At 46.2% G+C, this 17,697-nt stretch overlaps 1 protein-coding gene across 3 annotated transcripts in view; it reads right to left on the reverse strand.

The window, feature by feature from the left end:
* Positions 1-3,693: 3,693 nt before the first annotated feature.
* Positions 3,694-17,697, reverse strand: part of NF1 (neurofibromin 1) — a 155,445-nt gene continuing 141,441 nt past the window's right edge. For 2 of the 3 annotated variants that reach the window (XM_080983308.1, XM_080983307.1), the window contains 3 exons: positions 16,053-16,099; positions 15,170-15,386; positions 3,694-4,053 (listed from right to left, as the gene is read on the reverse strand). In XM_080983308.1, coding sequence (XP_080839434.1) covers positions 3,911-4,053; positions 15,170-15,386; positions 16,053-16,099 — 407 coding nt within the window. In that variant the 3' untranslated portion in view covers positions 3,694-3,910. Of the gene's footprint in view, positions 4,054-11,994; positions 12,046-15,169; positions 15,387-16,052; positions 16,100-17,697 lie in introns of all 3 variants that reach the window. The other variant, XM_080983306.1, reaches the window with a different exon arrangement.

A 17,697-nucleotide genomic window follows, 5' to 3' on the forward strand; every position in this document is an offset into this window, starting at 1 on the left:
ACTTCACTGGTGCATCAACTGGCACATATAATATAAATATGTGTGTTGTGAAGACGACACTTTATGCACCTGACAATGTGGGCTCTAGTTCAATTCCTTGAGTGCATAATTCACCAGTTTCTCTAGAATTTGAACAATTCCTACCCCCCTTTTTAAAGGCTAACTTTGAGAAGGGTGCCGAACACCCATCTGAAAATATCCCACTAGCCTCCCTCCTCCAGGGAAGATGCATGTTGGCAGCAAGAAAAAGCAGTGTCAAAACTGAGACTAAAAATGGTGGGGTGCGGGGCTAGAGTGACCTCACACCAACTCTCTTGATTTGTACCTCTTGAAAGTAATACAGCTGAAGGAAGTTCTAAAACTGAGTGCTTACATAATACAGCCTAATTTTAGAAACCAGGAAAGTCAGATTGTCTGGAGATTCTGATGTTTGGCAGGCTGGTGGGAGAAGAGAGAGAGAGAGAACGAAATTACTTCCCTTGCCAACCCCACTTTGGGTTCGCTGGCCTGTTTTGCCAAACCCATGATTTGATGACGCAGCCTAGAGGCTACATCCAGACCTACTAAACTGCTGTTAATGCTTCTCCTCCTCCTCCCCTGTATCCCCCTGCCCTCAAGAGTTCTCTCGGCTGTTCACAGTGACTGCCTGTGCAAACCCCAGCTGCCACACGCCTAAAACAGGGGCGTTATCATAAGGAAACCTGGTGGTTGTGCTTGGAATTCTGACCATCGCTGTGAATGGGCTGGCGGGCTGTGATCCTCTGGGCAGAGATTAGCTGTGCCTATTCAGAGCTTACACTCCGCCACTCCCTGTTTCTGTCACATCTGCCATGAGAGGTCCTACTGGCTCAAGCTTTGGGTAAGCCCTCAAGGTATGCGATGGAGACAAAGGAATACATCAGAGGGGGGAAAGATTAAAGGGGCTTCTGCGCAGGACTCCCTTTGGGAAGCCAAAGGGTTCACCCACAGTGTCCAGTCCTCTGGCACCACAAGCTGCACATCTCCTGACCTTGGCTTGGGGGTGCAACGTCTACACATGTCCCAGTGAGAGATGTTAGCACAGCACAGGACTCTTGAGGACTACATTGTGCTATTTTTCTCCCAGACTTATGATCTGACACTCCAACACACTGCAATGAGAACAGGAAAGCTCCCAATTCAGGTGTGACCTGGTACAATAGGCAGTCTTTCCTCTGATCACAGAACTGGGAAGAAACCTTAAGGATTCTAACCTGCGACAGTTTCATCGATCCTACTTTAACCCTTCCCATTTGATTCAAATCTCTTTCAGCTGAAATTCCAACATGATCAAGAGAGTGTTTCCTTTCTCTACCTCAAAAAAAACCAACAAAACTTTTCTTGGTTTGGCAGACTGTTGTTGGCACCTTAAGACTGTGTTCCAGGAGTGGAACAAAATAAAATAGTTCCTCTCTGAATCAATACACCAAAAGCAGTTGTTTTATACACATAAAACCCATGACATTTTAAATGAATGTTAATAGCTTGTTAATGGACCATTCATTTGCATCCTCTGTCTAATGCTGTGGAATTTGATTTACCTAAAGTCAGCATTAAAATTTCACTGTACATTTTCAATTGTATGTATATTATTCCCTTTGAAGCCACTGAATAACCAATTATGTCAGCAATACATACATTTCATTTCATTTCATTTCTGACTGACATGCTTTTTTAGAAGTTGAGAATTTGTGCTTCCAAAATCTAGGCAAGCTGCACACTTTTGGACAGCCAGTCAAAGCAGCACGTTCATCATCCATGTTGCTGCTGGGGACTCTGGTAATCTCAACACAAAGTCACAGGAGTCTAGTGGCCGAGTGTCAGACAAGAACCAGAGAACCAGAGAGACCCAGATTCAAAACCCCAACTCGGCCACAAAGTTCAGTGCCTGACTTTGGCCCATCCATTCTCCCCAATCAGCAAACATGTTTCCCCCCTATTAATATAGCCTCACAATACTGCCTATGAAGTACGGTTAGGCTATGAGAGAGAGGAGAGGGAGAGGGAGGGGGGGGTCAAGGGTCACCCAGCGAGTTTCATGGAAGAGTGGGAATTTCAATCCCCATCTCTCTGATCCTAGCCCAACAACTCAGCCCTTATTCCACATGGGTTTTTCAGAAGAGACATCTATTGCCGCTATAGCATTTTGACAAGGCCTTTCATGGTGGCTGAAAGCTGTTTCAGTCTGTGGTTCCTAAAGTTGAAACATGCTTCTGTTGGCAAGGATTACTGGCCAATTAAAGCTTTTTTAAAATAAGCCCTCTGGGCAAAGTTTGACTGTATGCCTTGAATCCAACTACATTCTACTCAAGAGTAGACCCAACGGAATTAAAATCTGTTAGCCTCGCCCATTAATTTCAATAGGTCTGCTCTAAGTACGGCTAAAGCTGGATACAACCCAAAACATCCACACTATCAGAAAAGGATATTTGGGCCACTGTGGGTTTGAGAGCAGCAGTTGCTCCTTTAAAAGTAAGTAAAATTTTGAGTAGGAGCAATGTGGATATTTTGGAAAAGGGGGTAAGAGCCAAATAAAAGTCTAGGGAGCTTGGGAATTGTTAGTGGTACATTTCCTTAACTGGGAACATCAATGAGTTATGTCAATGTGGTGCAAGGAAGGTGGGGGAGAGTTATCACATGAGAAGTGGCAGTAACAATCTTTGTGGGAGTGACAGCCCAAGATGACACAAACACAAATGGCTGCAGTGGAGCTTCCACACAGGAGATGCTGTGGAATGAATCAAGTCCACACAGAACCTCAGCTGGGTAGGGCAAATGAGCAGGAAAGGCCCACACAATCACAACATTCACCCTAGCCATGCTGTGGAGTGGGACGGAACATTGAAATAGCTAGGATAGCTCAGTTGGTAGAGTATGAGACTCTTAATCTCAGGGTCGTAGGTTTGAGCCCCACATCGGGCAAAATATTCCTGAATTGCAAGGGGTTGGAATGGATGACGCTTGTGGGCCCTTCCAACTCTACAATAAAGTGCCCCTCCCCACAGATGCATGCATTCCTCCTCTCTCTCTCTCTCTCCCAAGATGGAAGTGCTGCTGATCTATTTTTTAAAATCTATATATAAAAGAAAGCAGTCTAAATTCACCAAAGGAAAACTCGACAAATACAGCCAGCTTCTTCCAGTCTGGTTCATGTGCCCCCAGGAGGCTGTTTTCTGGAGTATCAAGAGAGACACCCTGCACTCTGAAATGCGTAGATCATTAAATAAAGATACACCTTGACAGGGCAAAAACTCTCACCCCTTGGTTAAACTCATTGCACTGTACTTGTGCTCAGAGGCCATTTAAGCTCAGGAAAAGGATGTCCACAGCTACAGGGATGTGGGATGGAAACCAGGATACTGACTGTGTCCACTGGCCATCAAAACCTCTAATGTGCAAACAGGATTGAATATTAACACTCTCCCCCCCTTTGGATACAAAACAAGCCATAAAGAAACAAACAAGCTCCCCCCAAATAAGGTAACAAAAACGTGTCTGAAATGCGAGAGACATGATTTCTGCCTTTCGACACAACCTACGGTCATTTCCCTGCTTTCTTCAGATTCTTAAAAGTGGTTCTGTTCATCACAGTTTGGCTATTACCAGCTTAAAAACAAGAAAAAGAAAGAAGAGTTGTTGTTGCTGCTGCTGCTGTTGCTGCTGTTTTTTTTAAAAAAAGGCGGCAAAAAACAGAAATGAAAATCCAAAATAAATTCAGACAAAATGTTTCAAGAGTTGATCATCTGGCACCACGGCTGACAGGGCGAGTGGGCAGGAGGGTTTGAAATTAAGTGCAGCACGACCACTTGTGGAGGTGGGGCAGGAAGTACTTACGCCACATTAGAAAACCAAGGATGGAAGGAAGGAAAAACAAAGGGGAAAGGAGAAGGCTTCAGACAATCTTTTTGATGCTGTGGCGCTTGAAGCTGCCAGTGCTGCGCTGCTTCTGCACCTGGCTGGCGGAGCCGTGGCGCGTCCTCCCACTGCTGGAGTGTGCTGTGGTCGGGGAGAGCTCCACGTTCTCCTTATCGATTCCTAAGGTGGTGGTGGGAGTAAAAGAAAGATAATTAAAAAGGGAAGTACCATGAGCGGGAAAGGTAATGTGGAAGCTTCCGCCGGACGACTCCATCTGAAATGGCCAACTCAGGGTCGGGGAGGGTCCGTGGCCCTCCAGCAGGACTCCCAACGTGGCCAGTGGTCCAGGCTGATGGGAGCCCAGCCACCTCTGGAGGGCCATACAGGTTCCCCACCCTGTTATTATCATGCAAGGAGGAGCTCTGCCTGCAGTTAAGATCAAAGAAGCATCCAAAATGGGTGGCGGGGGGAGAGAGAGAGGCAGGAGGCATTCTCTTTTGTGCCAAGGTTATGCCATGGGCGCTGGGAAGGAAGGGGAAAGCTGCTGGTGAAGCAAGAAGCAGAGATAGAGCTTAATGGGATTCCAGGGCAGTTCTAAGAGTTTTTTTCTAATGCACATCTGACCCCCAGGTGGCCACTGCTGGGTTGCTGGGGAACGCACTGCCATTTAGGGAGCAATCAACTTCACTAAAGCAAAAGTGGAACTTGTGATGCTAGCCTCGGTTACAAGATGTTCCTGACTGTTTATTTAGACAGAACCGAAGTAACCTGCAGGCCCATGGTCTAATAATCACATCTGCAGCTCTTGGCCTTTCTCTTTCTCCTCGGCTGCTCCAGCCTCCTCCCAGCTGCTCAAGCCACTTGGCCTGCTGCGTAAGTCGCTTTTGCTCTGGGAGAGCCATCCCCCAACAGCTCCAGATACTGAGGGCTGGCATCTCCCATCTCTCCCAGCCAGCGGGGCTAAGGGTCAGCAATGCTTATGGTCTGGTCAGCTGTGCCAGAGGATCTTGGCCTGTCTCCTCTGTGACATCAGCGGTCTCTCAGCTAATCATGGCCAGAGGCTTCGACGCCCAAATATCTTCATGTATAAGCAAGGCAGATTTTCATTGTGTTTTTGTTTGAGCTAGACTTGCAACCACATGACCCTTGCCATATTTGCATCAAGAATGATCCAAGGCCCTGCAAGCACACCCTCAGATTTGCTAGTAACGGAAGAGGTCGTGGTGGTTACTTCTCCTCGTAGGGTGTGACTTAGCCCACCCTCTCATGCCGTTTGTATTGTTCTGATAGCACAAGGGTACAATTTTAGAGCTCAAAATGAACCACTGGAGAGTCTTTAGGCTCCTGCCTTTAAGGTCTATTATTCCCTAAGCATTTCACAGTTGCCAGGAATGCTACCCACCATTCAGATGGTTCAGCACTTCCAGGGGAAGCAGAGCAATATATACATTTTTATGCTTTTCCTTGATCTATTACGGAGGCCTCACAAAGAACCCTCCCAGTAACAGATCACACTAAAACAAAGGCGGGATATGGAGGGAGGTAAGACAGGCAATGAAGCTAGACACATGTAGTCCAAATGACTAGATTTCTTCATTCTTGAAGCCTTGTTGCTAAAAATGTTCCCTAGAGTTCTGCTCAGCAATATACCTTCAGCCTCATAACACCCCTCCAAGGTAGGCCATTCCCCCCATTGGCACTTGAGAATGAGTACCACTCTGAATTCCTGGATCTTGGGCACTAGCACTGACCATGCTAGTGCCAAGCTCTGCAGCAGCATCTTGTAAGTGTAGAAGGGAATAGAAACACCCACACACCCACACCCTTTTCTCCTCTGCAAATCCTCCTCCACTGAGTGCATGGATGGGGAGACTGTGTTCCATCAGATGTCAATGGACTTTTGGCTCCCATCACTCCAACCATTTATCATGCAAGCTGAGGCTGAAGAGAGCCCACCCAATGAAATTTCCCTGGCATCGACGAGGCTGCTGGATGTGCAACTGCCGGCATTTTTCGCTGGCAAACAATGAGGGAGGAGGGCAGGATGTGCCACGGGTGCCTGACATCACCTCAATTCAAACTCACCATGCAGAAAGCACTCCAATTTCTGCCTCAGTGGGTGCTCCCTCATGCACAAACAGAGTATTTCTCAGGACAGGAAAACAACAAGACTGGCTTGCAGGCACTTCTTTCCACAGAGCTTTTGCATGTTCTGCTAACTATTCTTCCCCAGTCCACTTCTCACTGCCATTATTTGGGTATGAGAACAAGTTCCCAGTCACACAGCGTTGCTTCCAGTCACTTTGGAGCCTGTTCAAAGAGCTGCACATAAAGGAGAAGGGGCAAGAATGGGCCCATGCGGCTTCCTTAGGCTGAAGCTTTCTCCAGCTCAACGGTGTGCTGCTGTTGACTGCCTAACTCTGGGGTTGTCTGCTTGGCATGATGCCACCCTGTGGGGCTGCTTCTGGCACCTGCAAACTCTCTCGGTCCATTTTGCTCACTGCTTCCTTCATCATGAGGTAGTTGGGGTAGTTACTTCCACCCCACCCTGGCAAAAAAAAGCACCTGGAGCTCAAGGAGAAAGTTGAAAGAGCCACACTTTCCTACTTACTCTTTCAGTTCTATTCATTTTTCAAGGCTCATGTTGACACTTGGGGGGGGGGGTTATCAAGGCAAAAGGGGAAGAGATTCCCTCCCATGTCCTCTTCCAGCTTGGTGTGCTTTTCAAGCCAGAGCTCGAAAGGAGAATGATCTGTAAGGGAAATGGAGCGGCCGGCAGGGAGAAAGTGGGGTGCCACAGGAGTCAGAGGGAATATGCACACATACACAAATGCTCACAAAGCATCCTCCTGAAATGGCACATTTTTGTTACTTGTTTCGCCTACAACCACCATCAAATCACAGAACACATCTATCTCCATTGACTGAGGCATAAAGATCACAGATCCAGCAACACTATGCCACAAAAAGCTGGATCTGAGGCACTGATCCTTATAGATCAGCGAGTTCACCTGAGTTCATAGATGTGGTTTGCTGGTGTTTTTGTCACCATCCTGAATAAAAATCATAGAGGTCTCTGAGCATCTTTGCTTTAGATTAATGCTCCTGTGCTGCTGGCAAGCACTGGATCTGTGGTTTTTGCTGTTCAGTCTGCTACTGTATGCTTTATAATTCAATTACATGGGGCTGCAGGGTAAATTCATGCAAATTCAAGAGGATCTCTTTTAATTCTACTTGAGCCAACCTTCACCCAGACTCCTTGGGAAAACAATGTTTTGGGGTGGGTGTGTGCCTTTTCTCTGTTTGTCTGTCGGTGTTTGTGTGTTCATGAGTGAGACCTGGGGGAGAAGCAGCCAGACAGGTCAGGGGCCATGGCACTCTCAGAATTGCAAGTGGGTCAATGGGTTCAGAATGGTTGGCAAATCTTGGAAATCTGCTGCCAAAAGGTTGATGCCATTTGCACAGTTGAGGAGCACAAAACCTTTTCCTTTGGGTTTGAATTAGTAGGGGTCAGAAAAGGCCCAATCTTTTGCCTCTTGTGAAGGTTCTCTTAACAATGGTTGTTGGAAGGTGGGGGCATGATTTGACTAATATGGGGGATGTACGTGTGTGTGTGTGGTGTCGGAGCTCATGGATTTTACATGGGGAACCCCCAACTCCTCCCCCCAAATAAATGAGGCATGCCCCACTTCCTGCTTGCCACCCTAGACTGAAAGTTATCCCAAACATTCTCAAAACCTTTCTCACACTGAGAGGCAAGGAGGTATGTATAGGTGGGCACATGGTCAGTTGCATGAGGCAGAACAGAAAACTGAACAAGGCAGAAACATGGTTGGTCGGTAAAGTTGGGGCACACAGCAGACAGTAACACCTGGGCAGGGATGGGGTTCACACATTTTTATAAGCAGTTGCAAAAGTCCTGCAGGGAGCTGAGGCGGTCCTGCAATGTTGTAGTCCCCACAGGTAGCAACATCTACATGTGTACGGCCCCCTGAGTCCAGCAGCAGGCAAGAGTCAGTCAGAGGCTGCAAAGTCTACACCTAAGGAGCTGGAGCCTGCTGCTAAAGATGGGGAGACTCCACCCTGAGCCTAAGATTCTCAGGCAGGAGCCCTCGGAAGAAGCTCCCATACCCTGAGGGCTGGTACAGCTAGAGTCAGGCCCTTTACTTCTCCTGAGGAACCTAATGCCTCCCACAGCATCTCACTGGCCAAGTGGCACAAGGAGCACACCAGGTGGGAGGCTGTGGAACAGAGGGAGAGTTGGTCTGCAGGCCAAGGGATTGGCCCTTTAAGAATCTAAAGTGATCCACAAGGGGGTGGAGCCTGGGAGAGGTGGGTGGAGCCTGGGAGAGGGGTGGGTGGGTTGCAGAGGCTCCCACCCTTTGTCCATCTAATTGCTCACTTGGAACTGTCTGTGGTCCTGCAACTCCTGACCCGCCTTGCCTCCCACCCTGCGGCAGCTTCAGCATCAGACCAGAAAAACACCACAAACTAGCAGCATGGATTTGCTATTCATAAATTCTGGATGTGCCACTACATGCAGTCGAGACTCGGGTCAAATGAAAAAGGAATGTTTTTGAAGTCACCCCGAAGGAGCCATGGGGTAAAAAGGTCTGTGTGGCTCCCGTGTGCAATGCCTTCCTGAGACTCGTGCCGCCGAGGAGGCTGACAGCAAGCCCTAACTAAATGTGGGCTAGCCACATTAGGCAAAATGTGAGCGCTTGGCACCCAGCTTTCCCTTGTATCTTCTCCACCTAGGAAAGCTGTGTTTTGTGTTAACAGAATGATGCACAATGCTGACAACCAGGCAGATGTGCTCACTCTGCCAACAACCTGCTGAGTTTGCATCCTTTATTCCAAACCCATTATCTGAGTGGTTTTAAAAAAACAAAACGAACGGAATTATGAATGAAGAAGTGGGATGGCAGAAAAACAGGCACAAGTCAAAAGGGCAATAGAAATATCACAGGTAGAAAGGCTAGAGCCCCGAGGGATCCTTAATACAGAAGGGGTGGGGGCACACAAGGGGCCTGGCAGCCATGTAGAAAACTTATGCACAGGGTGGGAAAAGTGTAACTGGTGCCTGTTTGCTGCTCCTACTGCTATTCCCAAATCATCTTTTTCCCCTTCTTTCTTGTGTCCCATGTCTCTCAGACTAAGCCTGCAGGCAGGGATTGTCTTGTTTGCTACTAAGCCTGTGCAAGTCACTCTGGCAGGCTTTTTCAGCTGAAGGGTTTGTTTTGTTTTGTTTTTTAAAAGTTTTAAAGAAACAAATGTGAAATTTGATTGGCGGTAGATGTAGGACAGGCAGAAGAATGTGCAACTTCACATGGTGCGTCATTCAACTCGCTATCCAAAGATGTGGAGAAAAGCCGCTGGCTTGGATGGCTTTTGAAAGGAGAAGGATTCGGGGGAGATGACCAGACTTGCCAAAGGGTATCATTTACCATTACTACTGCAACTCCCACGTTCAGAGGCAGTCTGGAATGGGGAGGGGAGAAGGGAACTGTAGGGGAAGGCTGTTACTTCCTGTGCCCCAATTCTGGGCCTCTCAAGGGTACCTAGCTAGCCAGTGATTTTTTTTAAAAGGGTGATGGACAAGAGGGGACCTTTGGTCCAAACTACTCCCCCACCAGGAACACTTTTTGCAGATGAAGCCCTCAGTGGAATAAATTTCTGTGCAGATGCTTGCCTGCTTACGTCCTTTTGTGGCTGCAAAACCTGCCTTGGAAGTGTGTGGCCCACACTTTAAAGAAATCTTTGGGGTTGGGGCCATGTGGATGAGCAGGGGGGCGGAGCTTCTGTGCCCTGCACAGCTCCACCTCAGCCCGCCTATGACTAGCAGAAATAGGTATGCTAATTCTGGTCAGGTGGTGGAGCAGAAGGTAGGCTTCCTTGGTTTGCAAGGTTGGTTCTCGCCATGCTGAGTAAAAGCAACCTTGAGTCAATCAGTGTTGCATCTATTGTTCAGAGAGAGAGGGAGAGAGAGAGAGAGAGAGGTGAAAGGAGAGTGGAGGAGCTGCTGCAGTCAAGTCGCAGCATGGAGTTGCCGCACAACTAGCCTGAACGAACAGCCCAACCAACAATGTCTCAGCCAGTTACCTGGTGCTTTGGCCTCTTTGGTATTCCTGCAGCATCAAAATGAACATGTGCACGCCATATCATTTCTTTCTGCAGCAACTGTGTTATTTAGCCATTGTTCTGCATGCAAATGAAGCCTGCAGAGAGGCAACGAGGAAGACCAAGAGAGAAGGCAAAACTCAAAACTAGACTGCTACATGGAACAGCATAATTCAAGAGGTGCCCGTGTTTCCTTTCCAGCATAGTAAGCCTCTTGAGTAAACTGAGCATGCGCCCCAGTGTCCCCTGAACTCTTGCAAATGGGACTTGGGCGCAATCTTCATTTGCACATGGATGGGAGCTGCTGTTAGGAAAACAAGGCACAAGTCTTCCCCCACCCTGGCAGTACAGCAAGTTTTGCAAGGTGAGACACTGAAATGCACAGGGCAGAAGCAGAAGAAGAGAGAGGATCCTGAGAGTGTCATTTCACCAATAAGGCAGCCAGCGATGTACAGTAGTCAGAATGCTGAGCTTAGACTAGGAAGCACTGGGTTTGAATCTGCCCATTTGCCACAGAGTTCATTAGGTGATATTGGGCCAGTCTCTCTCTCTCTCTCTCTCTCTCTCTCTCTCTCTCTCTCTCTCTCAATCCAGCCTACCGCACAGGATGGTTGTGAGGATAAAATGGGAGGGACCACCTATGTCCCCCTCAGTCCTATGGAGGGGGAATGCAAGTAAAAATACTAACAGGAATTTAAGCACTTTGATTCTCAAGGTATTTATTTATTTAATCAAAACATGCTGGCCCTTTTGTATTGTGTGAATCAGCCTTTTTGGACAAAACTTGAGGGTTTTTGCTAAGGGGTAGTTTAGCGAAACAACTAAGAAACCCTGAATTGACCTTGTAACTCATTCGTGACAAAAATGTGCCGTGTGATACATGTCCAACCAATTTAGACTTCAAAGTATACAACAACAGACATGTCTAATTAGACTTTGTTAAGCTCAGTTTCTGTGGGTTATTTCATTTTTCTGTTTCTCAGCAACACAGAAAAACCACACAATGTGGAAACACCTACACAATGAGAAGTGTCAAAAGGAACTAGTTTCCTATTACTCTTCAATGTTCCTTCTTCCAGGCAGAGAAGAATGAGAGACAGATGTGCTGCGATATATAACCACTAGGAGTGCTACTTCACGTTTACTGTCGACTTTGGTGTGTGTGGTGTGTTTTTTACAAAGCTATCTTGCCACTTCTGAAAGAAACAAATTGCGTCTCTCAGTAACAATGTCAGTAAAATGCAGCTTCATAGATTAAATGTGTGAGGAATACTTAACGGGTTTGGGCTGAAGGGGAAACTCTAAGTACTTTTCTATATGGTTGGGGCAGTTGCAGAGGAGATTCTCACCTGATGGCTCCACCCATTTTGCTGCTAAAAGGACAATTCTTTGAGAGCAAAGTTACAAAATGTGGCAATGGTGGCTGGCAGACATAAAAAGGGAGAAGGCAAATTTGCAGAGGTTTATCGCTGTCTATTATTATCTATGGCAGGTAAAAACAACATGGGGGGGGGCAAAAAACAATGGGAGAGGGGTTTTTTCCTTCATACCCTCCTGATGGGTTTGCTGGGAGGCATTTAGCCGTGCCAATACAGGGGAAAAGGTGCTGGATCCAGCAGGGTGCTTTTCATATGCCCTTACAAAATGTAGTTGGGCACATAACTGTCGTCTCTACAGCACATTAGTATGCAAAGTGCGTTGAGAGATTATTAATATTTCCATTTTCCAACCCAGCCAAGAATCCTAGGGTTGATGCAGGGTTTCAACACAGGTCCAAATTCACTGCTCTGTGCCCTGGAACAGCCAGCCTCCCAAAATGCCCAGCAGCAGAAGCACTACAGTTGCGCGCTAAAGGCCCACTCCCTGCCCCTGTTCTGGCCTAGGTTTTGGGATCTCTGTTTGCAAAATAAAAATAAAACTCCTCTTCCTGTCATGAGCCCCAGCTCTGGCACAGATCAAAGCAGTAGCTCGTGCAAGTAGAATGAAAATTAGAGAGAGTACCTGGATGAGGAAGTTGCATGAAAACTGCAGATTTAGAGCAAGGCAGAGAAGCTTCACAGACACAGAATGAAAGAGAAAAGATGAGCGATCAACATTCATGATTGGAAGACAGACAGAAAACATTTACAGGACAGTGATTTATGGACAGGGAAGGGAAACCTGCACCTCTCCAGGTTAATTAATGAATTGATTTTCACTCCATCCTTAAATATCTTTTAAAATAAAGCCTTACATAATTTTTTATTTCACCATCAAATAAATTTATTTATATGTTGATTTTATCCCACCCTTCCTCCCAAAAGAGCCCAGGGTGGCAATCAAGGAGAAAAACACCCCCCCAAAAAACCAAAGTTTAGGTTTCTTTTAAATTGAAATATTGTTGAACTAAGTCTCTCACCACCCCCGACAGTACAGCTGCAATTCTCAGTCATTTAACAATATTTCTCTCTTCCTAGGGAACACTGGAAATAGTAGCTATGTGAGGGAACAGGGTTTTCCTCACAACTCTCTTCACCCTTAACAAACTACAGTTCCCTAGGGCTCTTTGGGGGAAATCCATGACTGTTTAAAGTGGTAGGAGACTGCTTTACATGTGTAGCGCAGATATAGCCAATGTCACAACCTGCTGTGCAAAATCAGAACTGGAGGGTGGATGCCCTACAGGTCAGGAACACAGCTGAAGAAGCATTCATGGATGGGAAGCCTTAAATTAGCACATGGGTCTTAGGAACTGAACACAGGAGTCCCACCTGCCCCATGCTGAAAAAGTTTTTGGTCCCGTCCCCCCCTTTGGATGGCAAGAGCTGCTTTTCAACAGTTCTATGACCCACAGGGCACACAATGACCTAGAGCCAGAGAGGTCTGTTTCTTAACAATTCCACGCTAGCTTGCGGTACACGTTCCTCCTCCTAGTTTCCGGTGGGAGACAGTGAAAGCAGCAGCAAGAACAGGATTATGTGGTTACTCTTTGCTCATTGCTAAGGACGTGACTCTTAGCACAAGACAACAAAACACTTCTCAATTCAAGAAAGAAAACCGTGTTTCGATATAAGAAGCTAAGGTATAGCTACAAAAGCCAGGAAAGGATTAGGGTTGAAAGACGCTCCCTTTCGGTAGCACTGGTCCAAGTCAGAAAGCATTTCTGGAGCCCTCCATATGAATATCTGGGGGGGGGTAGAGGTGGGGGCTCTAACCTAGAGACGTGTAGGATAACATGTTAGCCACAGCCCCTAGCACCTCACTTTCAGTTAAAATAGCTCGAGTACAAAAAGTGAATTCCCATTCCTCTCCACCCCCCGTCCCGGCCACATAGAGAGTTTTCAAACATTTGCTTTTCAGACACTAGTAATACTATAAAAATACTAGATTTGTCCACAGCAGGTGCGGAGGAGCCTTTGGCTGAACTACAGCTCCCATCACCCCTGGCCATTAGCCTTACTTATTGCAGTCATAGATCAGCAACACTAAGCTAGAAGGACTAAGGATCTGGCTTTGTAAAGGGCTGCTCCCCCTGTTCTTTAGCCTAGGGAGGCAAAAAGTCTTACTGACCAAGCTCTTAGGGCCTGGAGCCTTCTCAACTACAGAAGGAAGGACAGCTTTGCGGGATACGATAGATGGAAATACATCTTAAAATGACCCAGGGACTTTCGCAAATCTGCATCTTTTTAAAACGTGTAATAGCAAACCAATATACATTGCTTAGGAATGGATATATCTAGGCCTCTATGGAGTGGAGGCAACCTCATACAGCTACATTGCATGTTACGGGACGAAATGGGAGCTTGTACTTACTACTTCCATTTCCGTTACTAATGCTACAGTCTGACTCCGGTACCTTTCAAAGGTTCCCCTTACTGTCACATCCCACCCATCAGCATTGCTTTACACCTAGGGCGGGGAATCTTTGGCTCACCAGAGGCTGCTGAAATACAACTCCCATCAGCCCCTGAAAGTTTCTCAGAGGAAATAATGAGCCCCTAACCCACCCCTCCAGACCTAGTTTTATAGCTTTATAGCAGTGGCAAGGACTTTCAAAGGCTGGGCACTGCCACAAGGTATAGTGAGGATGGTCTAAAGCTTACATAGCTTTAAAGGATAATTGTGCAAATTCATGGAGAACAGCAGTTCCCAGGGCCTTGATGACTTTAAGGAACAATGTCTCTCTGAGTATCAGATGCTAGGGAGCAAAGAACAGGGGGGGGGGGGTCTTCCCATGACATCCTGCTTGTTAGTTTCCCAGAGGCATCTGGCTGGTCACTACAGGAAGCAAGATGCTGGACTAGATTAAACCTTTAGCCTGATCCAATAGAGATTTGTGTGTTTGGGGTTTGTTTGTTTTTTACTTAACAATATCCTTTTACTTATACGCCCAACATGCTTTTAGGCGCAGACCTAACAAGTCAATGTAGCAAACTCACAGTTGCAGAGAGGTTCGCTCACCAAAGAGCTGTGAATGAAAGCAAGAGTGCAGATTTCGGCAAATGCATGTTTGCCTCTGGGTAACGTGGGGAAGGGCTCTAGCTCAGCAGCAGAGCACCCGCTTTGCATGCAACAGGTCCCTGGTTCAATTCTCAGTGGCATCTGGAGGTGGGCTGGATATATACCTGCTGTCTGAAAACCTTGACGGGCCACTGCCAGTCAGTGTGGAGACAATGCTAAGTCTCCGATACAGTTTAGGGAAGCTTCCTATGTACCCTAGCAACTGAACCCAAAGGGTGTTTATTTTTAAGCTTCTTGGGACATTTCATTCTGCCCCCAAGAACAAATTCTGCACTTGTACATTAGTATCAACACTGCCATTTGGGGACAAACCAAGTCTAAGTATGCTTTATCCAAAGCAGTTAGGAAGCCACCGGGCTGAGAAAAGATCTGATCCCATATTGTTGTCCATGAAGCTGGACTACTTCATTGCATATATTATCTCATCTTGATTTGTGCCAACTTCAGGAACAGGTGAGTGGAAATTCACCCCACCTCTGCCCCCCACAAATTCAGTGCAAGAAACGTTTATGAGAATAAGTCTAACGAAGAACAGAGCCTTGAGGCTCAACCAGGGGTGAAGATAAGCTGCCCCAGTGAAAGAGCCCGACACCCAAAAAGGGAGCAGTGCCCTCAAAGGTGTTTTAACAAATCCTTCCCCCTTGATGTAAGCAATGGAAAAGCATGGCGAACTGACCTGGGGAATGCTGGGAAGTTGCAAGTGAGGTCATGGAATTGGAGAGGTTTAGGTTTGCCGTAATACTAAGCTGACTCTGCACGGCAGGAGGGTAAGGAGAAGTTGGCGTCAGCAGGGATTCCTCGCTGGTTTCCTCATCAATCCCAGGTAAGTAGGTGTCGATCAAGGCATCAAGGAACTTTACTATGAGCTCAGCATAGTCTGGGATTTGTGTTTGCTGGAAAAATGAGAAACAGATCAGCTCCATCTCTACCTGTTAGTTCTCATTGGGGGAAAAAAGCCTTTGGCTTACAATCTAGTGTGTGCGTCTGAATAAGCTTCCTGCTGCCCCACTGTTACTAGGATGTGAGGTTCCCACCAATGAACAGGTCCTACACATTCAGAAGGGAAAGACTGGTGGAGTGCTGTTTCTCCTCCTTGTGCCTCCAGCTAGATGGGGCAGGGAGGCCAATGGGGAAGCTGCACAAAACAAACCCAACAAGTTTTTAAATGTTTTGAAGTTATGAGCCTGAGGGATCTCACCAAAAAGTCCAGTGGCACTGCCGCAGAAAGGGCCAGTCCAGGAGGGCACGGCGGCTCCTCTCCTGGAAAGAATCCTCTTGACTGGCCCTGTCTGCTGCCCAGGAGATGAGGGTCTACTCTCAAAGGTTTGGGACATCATCCAGGAGACAATACATTTTTTTAAAGCTGCTGACTAATAAGTCATGAACAACTATTTAGCCTATTTAGCCTATTAGTGGTGGGGAATAATTAAATCAATTAACCAACAACAAAAAAGTGTGTGCAAGTTTTATTAACCTCCAGCAGGGACTTCAATTGTCCACTGAAGCATTACTACAAATGCCATGTAAGGTTTCAGCTGAAAGAGGCCCCAACTGCTCACCTTAGAAAATGGTCCCGCAAACCTCCACAAGCCATTAAATCCAAAACCTGCAACCAGCAAAAAAAGCAAAAGCAAAACATGAATGTGCGCCTTTAGTAAGAAAGATGGGGTAAGATTCAAAGAAGTACATTCGCAAGAACTTCCTCATACTTTGCTCATCAAAAACAAATGTTTGCAAATGCATAAACATCACTTGACAACATCAGCATCCTATGATAACTGTTCAATGGGCCATCAGAAGAAACCACAATTTTTTTTAAATAGAAAAACAACACCACTTTTTAAATTCTCAAAAAAACTGTAAAAGTAAATACAAGGACAAATACAACGTAGAAGTAATGACAAAATATTCAACTTTTGGGTTTTTTTTAACTGTAGAAACAAAAATGCAGATAAATAGAAAAACAAAACATTTTTACAAATTTCCCAATTATAGTTGTGGTTTAACATTCTCCTGTACTGTATTTCGTTGAACTGATACATTTTTCAACCTTCTCCCAAACTTTTCTATCTAATGTGGGTGGCATTTTGTTTCCTCCAGTAGTAACTGTCAGTCAAGCAGTGGCTAGGAAATATGTTACCATTTCTCTGTCATATGACAGAACACATTGCTTTTAGGCTACAAAAAGGACTATTACTAGGATTTACTGGTAGAGTATCTTGTTATACATTTTCTGTTTCCTTTTACACACACTTTCATTTCCCCTCAAATGCACTTGCTTTGCAAGGGTATCCATTCACACATTTCGCTGCCAAGTAATTCAGTGTGGAAAAACCAAGAGATGTCATACACATGAGCCCAAATCAGTGTAGTGCAACATTTAACATTTTAATCGCCCCACAGTTGACCCATTTATTGCCACTAACAGGTCCGTTAATTCCAAAGGGTCTACTCTGAGTATGGAGTACACTGGATACAGCTCATTGTTTTGATAATATTCTCCTATCACTCGCATATTAGCATCTGATGTAGTACACAATAAAATAATCCGTTGCTCGGGGCTGCTTCCATTAAAATAATAAAATGCAATAGTGCGGCATAAAAGCCATTTAAACACATTTTCCTGTCTCTCAAGGGAAAACAGGAGGAGGAGAAGAAGATGTATCAAAGGGAAGTTTCAGAAATCGTCCTAAAGAATCTAAGGTGGTCTTTCTGACCTTCTTAAGAAATGATGAACAAAAAATGAGGAGTGATGGCTACCAGATTGGATAGCTTTAAAAGTTGTTGTTTTTGGCATTCGTCTGTCTCAAGAGAGACAGACAATGGAGTGTGCTTCCTGGGGTGAAGTCAAACCACTGCATTAGCAGCACCAAAGTGACCTCCCCAGGGTGCAAGCCTGGACAGAGTGTATGGAGGTCCTGAGCTGCCTAGATGACAAGACCCCTCTCTTGGCCTCGCTGATGTGGTCCAAAGGAAAGCAGAGCAATAGGTTTGGCACCAGCTTGGCTGCAGCTGCCGGAAGGAGGTATTGCAAGGTGCCATCCAACCGTTTTAGGGACTCCAGATCTGTGTAGGGTTTACTCCTTAGACTTTTCTTCTCCCAAAGACATCCTGCAAGGCAGCAGGTGTTGAAGACCAGTTTTCCTTCTCCTAGATGGGTTACCTTACCAGGTTGACAACCCCCATCCGTCCCTCACTTCCCTC

This window comes from Podarcis pityusensis, assembly GCF_964106645.2.
Source record: "Podarcis pityusensis genome assembly, chromosome: 15".
In the NCBI taxonomy this organism is placed as follows: Eukaryota; Metazoa; Chordata; class Lepidosauria; order Squamata; family Lacertidae; genus Podarcis; species Podarcis pityusensis.